Source organism: Peromyscus leucopus, chromosome 6 (genome assembly GCF_004664715.2).
Source record: "Peromyscus leucopus breed LL Stock chromosome 6, UCI_PerLeu_2.1, whole genome shotgun sequence".
NCBI lineage: Eukaryota > Metazoa > Chordata > Mammalia > Rodentia > Cricetidae > Peromyscus > Peromyscus leucopus.
Window position 1 is genome coordinate 126,130,899 of NC_051068.1, and position 13,195 is coordinate 126,144,093.

At 43.3% G+C, this 13,195-nt stretch overlaps 1 protein-coding gene across 6 annotated transcripts in view; it reads right to left on the minus strand.

Moving 5' to 3' along the window:
* Nucleotides 1–13,195, minus strand: part of LOC114702493 (serine/threonine-protein kinase TNNI3K) — a 273,778-nt gene that overhangs the window by 84,385 nt on the left and 176,198 nt on the right. For 4 of the 6 annotated variants that reach the window (XM_028882930.2, XM_028882931.2, XM_028882932.2 and 1 more), the window contains exon 20: nt 9,230–9,362. In XM_028882930.2, coding sequence (XP_028738763.1) covers nt 9,230–9,362 — 133 coding nt within the window. The other 2 variants (XM_028882935.2, XM_028882934.2) reach the window with 2 other exon arrangements.

The window sequence follows — 13,195 nt, forward strand, 5'->3', positions numbered from 1 at the left end:
AACCACTGAGCCAGCTCTCCAGCCCCACATGCCTTAATTTTTAAAACATTAATCAGTGTCATTGCCTGTCCTTGGTGCAGTCTCTATCAGCACAATGGAAGCAGCAGAGCATTGGCATCAGCTACAGTCACACAAAGATCAGCATCTACTGGACCAGTTAGATTCTTCCCAGGATGCAAGCGGTGATCAGCTGACTCGCCTCATTTCAGTGATACACTGATAAGGATCAGCACAGCAAATGCGGGGTTGACCCCACTCTATTTCCCGTGCCGCTTGTCCATACTGTCAGTGTGCTTATCCAATCTGGGATTGTTATATTCAGGATGTGTTAGGATCCAGATCATGTAGAAGGTGGACACAATGAACCACTATTTAAAGAGGAGCGGGGAACTCAGTGCCTACACATATGCAGCCTGTGGCATAAGCATGTCTCTAAGTAAAGTACGCTGTCATTCATTAAAGGCTGTGTGTGAAACTGCCCCCTCCCCCCCAGGGCCACAGGCTGTGTTTGGTTCTGGGATTTCCAGATCATGGCTCTGAACTAAACCTTCACTATCAAGTCTCTCCGTCTCTCCCTAGACTTGGCTACAGTGAGTTGTCAGATGTTCTTCGTTCGCTGATGCCTCCCAGACTTAGCAAGAGCTCAGCATCAAGGAATCCAGGGCAGAGTCACATTTCCTTGTGAACCAGCTGGCACCATTCTGGAGAAAGCAAAGCAAAAGAGGCTGTTCTTTGGACTCGAGCTGAGATTTCAGGGTGATCTGCATGACTGGGTAGCTGGGGACAACACAGGATTAGGTAAAGTGCGTGTTGTTGGGTTAACTCATCTGGCATCTTCTTTTGTTGCCTGTGATGTGTTAGAGAAGACAAGCCCAGAAGAGAAATCAAATCTGGGAAGCAGGTGTTGATTTCTTTCTCCAAATCGCATCCAGGGTAGCTCTTAGTTGCCAGGTAAACAAGCTCCTTCATCGTGCTCAGCTCACTCTCTGCTTGTCTCCATATCTCAGCTCTTTCTTTTTCCAGTGGTATCTCTCTCACAGATCTGTTCTTTTCCTATATCCATCAGGCATCTTTGATGTTTCACTCCCCACTGTATTTCTACTTCAACCCATTGGAAAGTTTTTGTTCACATCTTCCAGTCTTCTAACCAACCTTCCCATTTCCATCCAAGCTACCACTCCAGTTAGAGTGGTTCAGATTTCTAAAGAAAAGCTGGTCCCCTGACCTGAACTCTGATCCAGCCTTTGCCAAGTAAGAATAAAGAACATTTTAAATTCTCTTAAAATTATACGGTGGCTTCCAGTGTTGATATGCATAAGACTTATGGCACTATTGACTTGCTCAAGGGATGACAGATAGATCATAAAATGCTGCATCTGGTCATGTCACGTTGTTTCCAGATGAGGCTAGCATTGTGACAAACAGATGCAGCAAAGGCAATCTGTTCTTAGTTTAGGCAGGTGACATCTGATCTGCTCAGGGCCCAAGAGAGTGAAAGGCCGAGGAGGACAGGCAAGTTAGCTTTCCCCTCTGAAATGGGGACATCAGTGCTGTCCTGTCCCTGGACATCAGGACTCGGGTTCCTGGACACACATACCCCGGTAGATATAGTTTTCCCTGTGCTTCTCAGTGGTTTGGACTTAGATTGAAGTACATACTTGCTTCACAGATGGCAAATGGCAGACTGCAGGACTTTGCAGAATTCAAAATCATGTGACCAAGCTTCCATCATAACTTTTCTCATATCTATTTATTATCTGTATTATGAATGTATCACCAGTCAATCATATACATTATCACTTTCAATCAATCAAACAATAATCTATCATCTATTAGTCTATATCAATTATCTGTGGTGATATTTTATTTGTGCTTTAATAAAGTTTGCCTGGAGAATCAGAGGAAATAGCAAGCTGTTTTAATTAAACACAAAAGTCAGGCAGTGGTAGCACATACCCTTAATTCGACCACTTGACAGGCAGGGTCTCTGTGTGTTCAAGGCCATAGTAGGGAACACGCCTTGAATCCCAGTACCAACCTTAGAGAGCTGGAGGTTTGTACAGAGAAGCAGTGACAAGGTAGTGAGGTAGCTGGGCTAAGAGCCAATGAAAGGGCAGAACAGCAAAGGCAATAAAGGCACGGGTAGACGGGAAGTAGCTCTCTTTGGAAGCTGCAGCATGGTGAGGTAAAGTTGGTTGGTAGCTATTCCTATTTCCCTGATCTCTAAGGCTTTCACCTCTATATTTGGCTCCATGTTTTTTATTTAATAAGAAATTTGTCTACAATCATCTATCATCTATTTATCATCTATCTACCTGTCATTATCTATCTACTTTTCTTTCTTTCTACTTGTGGATACCTCCTACTGACTCTGTGTCTATAGAGCCCTGACTTACACAAGAGGCTTCACCTCTGTTTCCAGTTTTACTTGGACAGCGTGAGCTTTGTAACCACTGCTTTGCATAACCCTGCTTCCTCCCTAGTTAGATGGCTCTGTCACATGTCTGAAGCTTGTTAACTCTGCTTTCTGCTGGAATACCTGCCTCTTACCATTCTATTATTTATTTATTTGATGAGAAGTAATTTTGAAAGATGAAATTCAGGTGGGATATGGTCTAACAATCTTTTCCACTCTTTCCTACTATCAGTCTGGCCAAGAAACCCCTCCGGGAGCATCTTGAGTTCTTCAGGAGTTATTATTTGAATGTGAAGCGTCCTTCACCAACTCATGTTTTAAAGTTCTGCAGTTGGTAGTGCAATTAGGGAGGACCTGAAAACTTTAGGATATGGAGTGTAGCTGGGGGAACTGGAAGGACTCGTTAGGAGTACCTTTCCATGTTATAGCCTGGCCCCTGGTTCTGGCCTTGCTCTCTGCTTTTGGTTTTCAACCAAGCAAACTAGCTCTGACCCATACTCTTGCTGCCCAGCACAGAGCCACTGTCCATGTCTTCCCCATGACAGCCTAAGATACTCCAAAACTGTGAGCTAAAATAATTTAATAAAATTTAATAAAATAATTTAATAAAATAAAATAATAATTTCTTTCTAACATGTTTTGGTCAGGCTTTTTTTATGGCATAGAAAATTACTGATATCATTTTCTGCTCTCTCAGTGGACTTACTCTACAGGGTACCTTTCAGAGCCTCCCTCCTCACTGTGGATAGTGTGAAGGCAAGAGAAACACTTGGTTCCTCTTTAGGAAATGTTCAGTGAGTGCCGACTACTGTCAGCCTGTCCAGTGAGTACTGACTGTTGCCAGCCACTGCTCCAGCCCTCAACTTGTCAAAGGTTATAAGACATGTGCCCTGTGCCCACGTGGATTCCTTCACACTTCTGCAGCATCAGTTGAGAAATGTTTTCTTTTAGAAAACTAAGTTGGTACTAGCATTTAAAAACCCTTTGATAGCTAAAGAAACAAATGAGCTGAAGTCAGTTCATCTAGTAACAGCGAGCAAGCACACCTGTGGTGCCTGACACTCAGCAAGCTCAGACAGCATCTGTGAGGTGGCTGCCCGTGGGGCCCGAGCATGTAGTCCCATGGACATCACACCCTGGGACTGAGCTTGTGTATATGTCCCCTGGCCCTGAAGGCATTGGTTGTTTTGACTCTCCATGTGTTGGAAGTGATGGGTTTTCAATTCTTATTAAAACTTGGATTAAAAGCTTAATTTGAACATGTGCTACTGAAAGAGACCCTCCCTAGTTTTGAGTTCCTGGGCGTGTGTATCTATCACAGTGTTAGAGTCAATGCTAACAATGGAGTTCTACTTTTAGATTTCTGGGGGTTTAGCATGCTGCAGAGTACAGAAGGATGAGCCCCACGCATAACTGACAAGGCTGTCTCCAGCTGTGTCAGATTGTTGCTTCTCATAAGTGCTGGGGTATGGTCACATTGAGTCAGGTGCTGTATACAATTCATTGCTGAGCATATGCTAGATTGCCTAACCACCGTGATGATATTAGAGTCTTGTTTCTTCATGCACGGTCACTGTCCAACTCTTAAAAATTCAGCATCCATCATAAATGAATTCTCTTTCCAATAAAGTACTATAAGTTTTAATATCTGAAACACTAGAATCAGATTGGTCTTAAGCAAGACTTCTTTTACATTAAATAGTGTTTTTCCCCTAAAAAGAGTAATTATTTCTGGAGGCAGGGTCTTCAGCTCCTTCAGTTGATCATTTCAGGATTCACAAGGTTTATGCAAGAGAGAAAATGACAAGACTAAGGAGCATCAAACAATAAACACAGCAGTAGTGGTGATATGGGGCGCAGCAAAGTACAAGCAGCTCGGTGCTAGAGAATTACAGATCCCTGTGAGGAAGAACCTTTTGTTATGCTGGAGACATCTAACAACACACAAAGTCGGTATAAACAAAGTGGGGGAGAATTCATCAAAAGGAACTAACACATCCACGGCACACGGGAAAGGGGAAGCAAAGGCAGAGTGATGAGCAGTGATGGCAGGGTGGTGGGAGGACCTGGTGGGGAAAGCAGGGACACAGTCACACGAGGGTTCTGGATGGTTTACTGTGTGAATTTCATTCCTGACCAGCGTGTATTAAGTGTGCACGTTAATGAAGTGTGACACATGCACGTGTCGGACCAGGCACCAACTGAACCGCCCTCTCCTTATTTTTCTTCATTTTTAGAAGTTTCAAGGATCTTTTATGTCTTCATAAAATATATAATAGTTTATTGTGAATTATCATTACTTGGTGTGCTTTGGAAAACCACAACTTATTCTTTCTCTTTCTGTACTCATTACCTAATTTTCTTTGCTGCAACCTCTCCTTTTCTGCCTTCCTAAATCTGTCTTATTTCACAGGACGTGATGTCCTCCAGTTCCATCCATTTTGTTGGAATGACAGAATCTCATTCTTCTTTACCACTGAGTGATATTTCACTCTGTCTGTGGGGTGATCACATTCCCTTTATCCATTTATCTGCACACTGGTGCTAGCTCTATATCTCAGCATTTTGAATGTTGCTGCCATAACACAGGAATGCCAGTGTCTCTTTAGCATGCTAATTTCACTTCCTCCCAGATATATGCCCCCGTGCAGGAAAGACAGAATAATATGGTGGCTCTATTTTTAGTTTATCAAGGCATTTCCACAATGACTGTAATAATTTATATTCCTACTGAAAAGGTATCTAAGCTGCCTTTCCTCTAGAACCCCAACAACATTTGTTACTTTTTGAGTTTTTGGTAAAGTCATTCTAACCACAATTGGGTTATCCTCTTTATATTATTTTTTTTCGATGGCTAAGGGTATTGGGAATTTTGTTTTCATGTAGTTGTTGGACATTTGTGGAGATGATTTTATGAATTTTGTTATTTTTGGAACACAGGATAGACATCAGGATTTCAAGTGAGGGACACTATTCAATTAAACAAGAACATTTAGAATGCTGAAACTAACAATTGGTAAAGAAAAGATGGCAATCAAAACTGGTGACAAGGATAGCTATAATCTGTCCTAGGTGGGTAGTTCAGTGGCAGTCCACTTGCCAAGCATGTTGAGGACCTGTGATTAGTCCCAGTAATGCAAACCAACCAACAAAACAACAACTAACCAATTGACAACCAATTAACTAACCAGCCAACCAATCAACAACCAATCAACCAACTTACCAACCAGCCAACAACCAACCAATCAACCAACAACCAACCAGAAGACAACCACCAACTAGAAAACCACAACCAACCAAACAACAAACAACAAACAACCAAACAGCAACCAACTAATCAATAGCCAACCAAACAACAACAACAACAACAAAACAAACATCAACCAACCAACCAATACTGTGTGGTATTCTGCATGTGAAAAGGAGGAATACACTATGTAGAGGAGATGGAGGTCACTGCATTTCAGAGATATTTGGAAAATTTTATTGAAAAAACAAAGTAATTACAAAAAGGGATACATACACTTATATGAGTACATGTTCGTTTTGTATATGAAATAATAATTAAAGAAGGAGTCATGTATTTAAGATGGGATGGGGGACAAAAAGACACTGAAGGGGGGAATGAGGGGTGGAATCGGGTGATACCATACTCATGTATGAAGTATTTAAATTTAAACTAAAAAGTAATAAAATGGCTTGCAAAAATAAAAAATTCATAGTTAAATCTAAAAATTATGTAGGATTTATATAACATTGTAAGTTCATTGAAAGAAATTAAAGCAGATCTAAGCACAGGGAGAGACAGACTGTTTTCTGAGAACAATATGATTGAAACATGAATTCAGCCTCAACTAGAGTGCATTAAGTCTAAGGACCAAATGCATGGTACCTCATTTTCCAAGCTTCCCTTTACTGAGCGGACAAGCCACTTCTAAAATTTATAGTGAATATAAAAATAGCCCACATAACTAGAGCAACTTTTACAAAGAACGCAGTTGGAACACCAATGTTGACTGGGTGGTAACTATTGAGAGAGTGGGGGTGATGCATGGATGGAAGGAGTCTGTTTTGATGTGGATAAAAAAGTGTCAGAAATACATATGAATATTTTTGGCTGATTCTTGACAAAGCACTAAAGCCAGTTACTGGAAAATTGTAGTTTACGTTAACAAATCATACTGAAACAATTGAATGCTGATACTAAAAAAACAACTAAACAAAAAATAGCAAATTCATCCCACACTGTAGACCACAGAAACTACAAAGCAGATATCACAGCTGTGAAACCTGAGCCTGTCAGATATTCATGTAGCATGTCATAGGAAGAGAAGATATCTCTGAATATTTTAAGACCAGATATTAAAATGATACAGAAGTTTGATAAGAGGGATTTTATAAGTGAAAAATCTTTGGTCTTCTTTAAAGCTGTTGCTGAGCAGATCACAGATGAATGTCACTGCAACCTCACATTAGATTCATCTAGAGTCAAACCACTCTTACAGCTAAACACTAAGACCATATGAAAACACTTCAGGAAAGAAAGAGCAATGGATGCCAAATGTGCACATCAGTAGGTTACCAAAGCCAGTCATCACAGAGTAGTGTTAATCATGCCCAAAAGCTCCAAGCATACCCAAACTTTAATGGCCAATAATAAGCTTTGTGTTTCAGCATATGTGGTCAGCCACTGCCGGGGGACTCCATGATGATATACAGAACATGGAAAAGTTTATCGTTACATCCAGGAGTCAGTCTCTTATACTTGAACAAATGTGTAAGAAAAAGAAAAACAAGTACACAGGCTCCTAAACAGTTTTGGTAATTCTCATCACAACAGCTCTAAACTAGAGTGGCTCAAAAAGTCACCAGCTGGCCTCTGCACAGTCACATTTATCACACAGAAGTGAGAAGAATGGGTACAGATAAGCAGGGCAATGCGGTTCCCTTCCTGAGATGTCCTGGGAGAAGTCCACCTCCAGACACAGAAACCAGTCCAGCAACAGCGGGTGCTGGAGCTGGGGAGAAGTCCACCTCTAGACACAGAACCAGTCCAGCAACAGCGGGTGCTGGAGCTGGGGAGAAGTCCACCTCCAGACACGGAACCAGTCCAGCAACAGCGGGTGCTGGAGCTGGGGAACGGGCATTGCTTTACGAAAGTGCAGAGAACATTCTGGAGTGTGCAGAGCAGCATACGTGTGGAGGCTGTGGTTCTACAGCTACACATGTTCGCTAAAATTCACTGACTGTTATCCTAAAAGACAATTTTCTGTTAGGTCTCAATACATTTGACTCTGAGGATACTATAGCAACAATTTAAATGAGATCTTGTAGCTTGAGCCAGGCAGGAGATGGAGGATGGTAAATGGTAGATAATTCCAAGATAGAAATTAACAATACTAGGTGAATGAACTGACACACGGAATTAGGAAAAGGCAGCTGTGTCTTTCTATAAAAGAGCACATAAAGGCACCCGAAATTAGAATTGAATTGTCAATTACCCAAATGACTTTACAGTATGCACCCTCAGGTAACAAGACAGCCACAAACCATTACAACATCCTCCAAAGGGCATTGTTGGTCCAGTTCACAAGAAAGCTTGCTTCCTTAGCATAGCAAGGGGTGGTCACATCATTAGTTAAGTCATAAAACACGTACAAACACCAGAATTCATGGAAAGCACTGGAACATTCTGAGCAATAAATACTGTGAGAAGAGTACAAGACCTGGGCACTCCCTCTGATAAATGGTGATCTTGGTTCAGCTTTTTCATACATTTTGATTTTCTCTGTGTTATATTGTTACAGGGTGACCACCACAGCAACTGACAATGTGATTCACTCAAGATTCATGTCAAATTTTACTCCACAGCTGTACCTGAAACAGGTTTAGTTCTGGGAACATAGGGTCTCTAAATGGCTTCAGGGCCAGTGTGAGAAGAAAGAAGAACATTGTAAACAATGAGATAAGCAAATGAAGTTGATGCTGGGACAGGAGAAACGGCTCAGCTGTTCAGAGTCCTTGTTCTGCAACCCCGAGGCCTGGAGTTCTGCTGTGGATGATCAATTCCAGCAGCCCTGTAACAAGTCCAGCATTACTGTGCATGCCTGTAATCGTAACTCCCTGAGGGGCAGAAAGAGGAGGGTTGGTGGAGATAAAAGCCCCAGGTTCAGGGAAAGACCCTGCCTCAGGGAACAGCCAGATGATGAGAGATGGGGGCACACAATGCCCTCTTCTGACCTATGAGTGTGTGCTTGCACACACATGCTCATGCAGTTGGCCTTGAGTCCCTTCTGTGCACACTTTGCCTCTGATTAGATGCCTCTTCTCCACATTCTACATGTAAATTGAGTATAATTTATACCATCAGTGATAATTAGACTCACTCAAAAAGCTTGATTTTTTTAGAACATAGCCACACCTAATACAAAATTATTAGGAGATGTGTTTTCAGCCTTGACAGATTATTTCGGCACTGACACTTCATCTCAAGATATAGATTTGAAAGACACCTTTAAAATCTAAACTCAAAGAGTGAACACATTGGTCACTTTGCCTGTCAGTTTATACTCAGGGCAATTTGCTTATTTTATTAGAAATAGATAAATCAAAGCTCTAAACTTGAATAAAGCACTCTGTACATCTAGATCCAGAGTGAGGCTGTAACGTTTTCTGAATGGGATGCTCACTTTCAAACAATGCAAGACCTCTTGTCACCCACTAGAAATAATTATCTCTGTAGGGAGGGATGCTGTCCAAACTTTCTGTGAATTGCACTGGGAAAGAGAGCTGCTCTGGTGCAGCAGGTCCTACCTGGCTTGAGATGCGCGAAGGGAATTTCTCCGGTGAGGAGCTCCCACAGACACAGGGCATAGCTGAAGACATCTGCCTTGATGGTGTAGCGTGTGCACTGTGTGAATACCTCGGGGGCCATCCAGCGTAGGTTCTGCAAAGACCAAAGGTGACCAGAGCCAACTTCTGAGCCTGCACTGGAGAAGGTTCTCCAATGCTCTCAGATGGCATGGGCAGGAAGTGACTGCATCTCTGCTCTTCACCAATGCAGTGGACAAGGTGCATCTTCTCATGTGTGTCAGTTTCTCAAGAAAACACAAAATCATTGGAAGATCCTAAAATCTGTACTCTATAAGATACCTCCAACATTAATGACCAACAACTGCCTCATAGTGGTAGCTGTGCGTTCTTTGCTTCTTCCTGCTCCCAACCACGCCCTAGACACCCCACCGGCTTTGGAATCATGACAAGGGGTCATCCCCAGTAGTTCCCTTGGCTTGAATCACACTGTGGGAAACATCTTCCCTTGTTTCAGTCTCCAGGTTCCAATTAAGTGAGTGACTAAATGAGACCCCTAACTGTGTCCTCATGACAGAAGACAGAGTGAGACACGGGGAGTTACCCAGCATGCCTGTGATGGAGATTTCTCCCTGGTAGGATCAAGGCTCTGGAATTTCTTGTGTTTGCCCTGGGGTGAATTTCGTGAATTCAGTGTCTGCAATATTCCAGAAAGCAAGCTAATAAACATGTTAAAAAGCACACGTCCAGCCTCATCCATGTGGTGGCGTGAGCTACACTCTGTATTAGATTAGAATTGCAAAGCCCAGGGCACCCGATCCTGCTTTATGAAGTGAATGTTGCATTACTGACTGGGCAGTTTCTCCCACCTCAGAGCTCCAGGTCTCCCAGGTCTACATCCTGTCAGGGGACTTTCCCAATCACCTTCCTACGGCATGTTGGGAAGTGGTATTCTCTTATTATCCCTGAAAGCCCTGTGTGTGATGCTGCTTCGGATAATTCTTCTGACTATTCTGCATTATGTTGAATACAGAATAAAACCACACAGAATTAACCCCGAGAACACCTTTATCCTTGGCATTATTACACATGGTTCCTCTGCATGAGCTTCTGCATTCTGAAGAGCCTGAACTCATAGAGCAAGTTAGACATGTGCCACAACAGTGCATGCCGGAGAGCACTTTTATGGTATGTGTTTAAAGTGGGGAGGGAGAGCACAAAATAATTAAGCAACTTAGAGACAGCCTTATAACTAGTGAGAAATAAAATGACACCAGAATAATTTGAGGGAAGTGTTATACTTAAAAGCTATGCTACGAAGCAAAATAATCAATGTCACTTGCTGAGGGTGAGATTTGGTTTAATTCTATCCATGGGAAACGACTTAGTTAGAAGGAATCAACAGTTTACAGTGGAACTCCTGTGTCAGAACAACGAGATGCAGGTGCCTAAGATCCGTGAGTCACAGCTTTTAGGGGCCACATCCAGGCACTGCTTATTAATATTTTTTAATCAAAGATGATTTCAATTAGTGCATCCATGGATAGGATCTGCTGATCAAGCTTCCTCTGAGCTTCAGAGTTTAGATGAGAGTTGTATATCCCTCCCCCAGTGGACACACTCGTCCACCCTCCCTCATACACCCCAGTCACTAGCTTTGAACACTCCAAGAGCCCTGTTACTTCAGAGCCACTGGACCCACCATTATCTCTGCCTCAATGATCACCAACAGTGAGGATGTTCTCTCCACTAAGTCTCTTATAAGACACTGTAGCATTTCACTCCTACCCACTGTGGACCTAACTCTCTCCCTGCATATTTTCACTTCTTTGGTTTTTCTTATTAACACTCACTGTCACTTTTGCTTGTTCATCTGTTCACTGCCTGCTGGGTATGAACAAGAATTGACTTAGTACCTGTGTGTGGAGCCAGAGGTTGATGACAGACATCTGCCTCAGTCTCTCTGCACCTTACCTGCTGAGATGCGGCCTCCCTCTGAATCTGGAGCTCACCATTTTGGCTGAACTGGCCTGGCCAGCCAGTGAGCCTCAGGGACCTTCCTGTCTCTACTCTGCAGTACTGGGGTCTGGCTTTCTATGTGAGTGCTGGGGATCTAAATAGGTCATCATGCTTGGTACGTGGAGGCATCTCTGTAGCCCCCAACTTGGATCACTGCAAATCCACAGGGGTTCAACCGTGTGGGTTGAGATGTCACACACATTTGTTGGGAGAATATGGGAAATCTAAGGGGCTGTATGTTCAGATGTGCATTGAGTCCGGCGCCCAAGGACTCACTTGTCAGTATGTTGACTCTGGAGAGTAGCAGAAGCTGTAAGAAGCAGGGCTGGATGAAGATAATTAGGACACCTGCGGTCCTGACAATTAATTAGAAGATATCGATCATTCCTGTGGCCCTTCCACTAGTTATTGTGAGAGCAAGGCTAGACCTTTCCCCTTTTCTGGCTTTCTATTTGACCATTTGAGCTCAGCATACACTTGCTCACACTGTTGTACATGTTTAGGATTTGGTGCAGACTGTGATGGTCCTCACTGGAAGGCAGCATGTTTTCTGGGCTTCGGACCTCCCAAATTGTGAGACAGATAGTTTTTCTTTATAATATGACTAAACTTGAGTGTTTTGATATAGCAATGGAAAAATTGCATACTACAGGGTGGAACTGAAGGCATCAGCACCCTTACAGGTTCATGATGAGATTCCTTTTTCCCTCCCTCCATCCCTTCCTCTGGTCCCCTCTCCTCTATAAGACATGTCCATGATGTCAAGCTATTTGAAGTTTTCCTGTACAGCTTGGTTCTCATTCATCCTTGCCCTTGTTTATGCTGTTTCCCCTGTCTCCATGCTCTTCCAGCTCCTCCATCTCTTGATGAATGCCTGTTCACCCTGCTGAGCTCTCCTGATGCTCTGTGAAACTTCCAGGGTACTTTTAAATCTGTCTGTTCACCCCTGTGCTGGCCACACTGGCAAATGGGCTCCTTGAAATCAAGAAGGAAACTCATTCACGTTTGCATTTCTGTCCCTTGAGCAACTCCAGACACAAGGCAAATGCTTGTTGAATGAATCAGAGTGCACATAAAACACAAAGGGAGGGCGAGGGGGGTACAAGAGGGAATGTGCCCAATGGGGGCAAGTCTCCCTGAGCCTCACAAGGAGAGGCATTTTCATCCCAGCATGGTGAGGGGATGGCCCCAGATAGGGCTCACTATACCCGGAATGTCCCAGGGATGTGCAGGTGCCCAGGAAGGGGAAATGGATGGATGGCTCCTATGCTGATGCAGAAGGCTTGAAGCATCTTGTGGTGGAAAAAGAAAGCTACAGAGTAGCCCTGGGATGAGAAAAGAAGGAGTCAGGCAGAAAGTTGCCAGGGAAGGAGATTTGAATTGCGTTTTGTGGGCACTGCTGAGAGTGTATCATAAAACTCTGTGCCCAGCAACTTTATCAGAGACAATGAGGAATGAGGACTAAGCTGGAAGAGGACTGGAGACAGGAACCTCAGGGTGCATTTGGATCTGAGGTGATAGAAGTGAAAGCCAAAATTGTAAAAGAAGCAAAGCCACAGATAGAGGTGGTTGAGTAATGAGTGAGGCAGGCCAGGTAAGGGCGGGTTGACCCCAAGAGGGGTCAGATGCCTCAGGAGTCCAGGGAGAAGCAAGGCTGCTTGTTTAGGGGAGTGAAGTTGGGGTGATGGGGAGCCAGGGATGAATTGGGTGAGTTGCAGGCAATCTGGGAACAAGTATCATGGTCTTACACTATAATTTATGTTTTACTTAGTCATTAATGCTCACTTACAGGACTGGTTACCTGATAACTCTGATGGGGAGACCTGCGAATCCTAAGTGGATGCTGCTGAGCCGTTGGTCACGTTAGCTCTCCCACTCCACATGATCATTACCTGTGACAGTCAATGACCAGTGCCTGCCAGTCCTTACAGGTTACATTTGGAACATGGT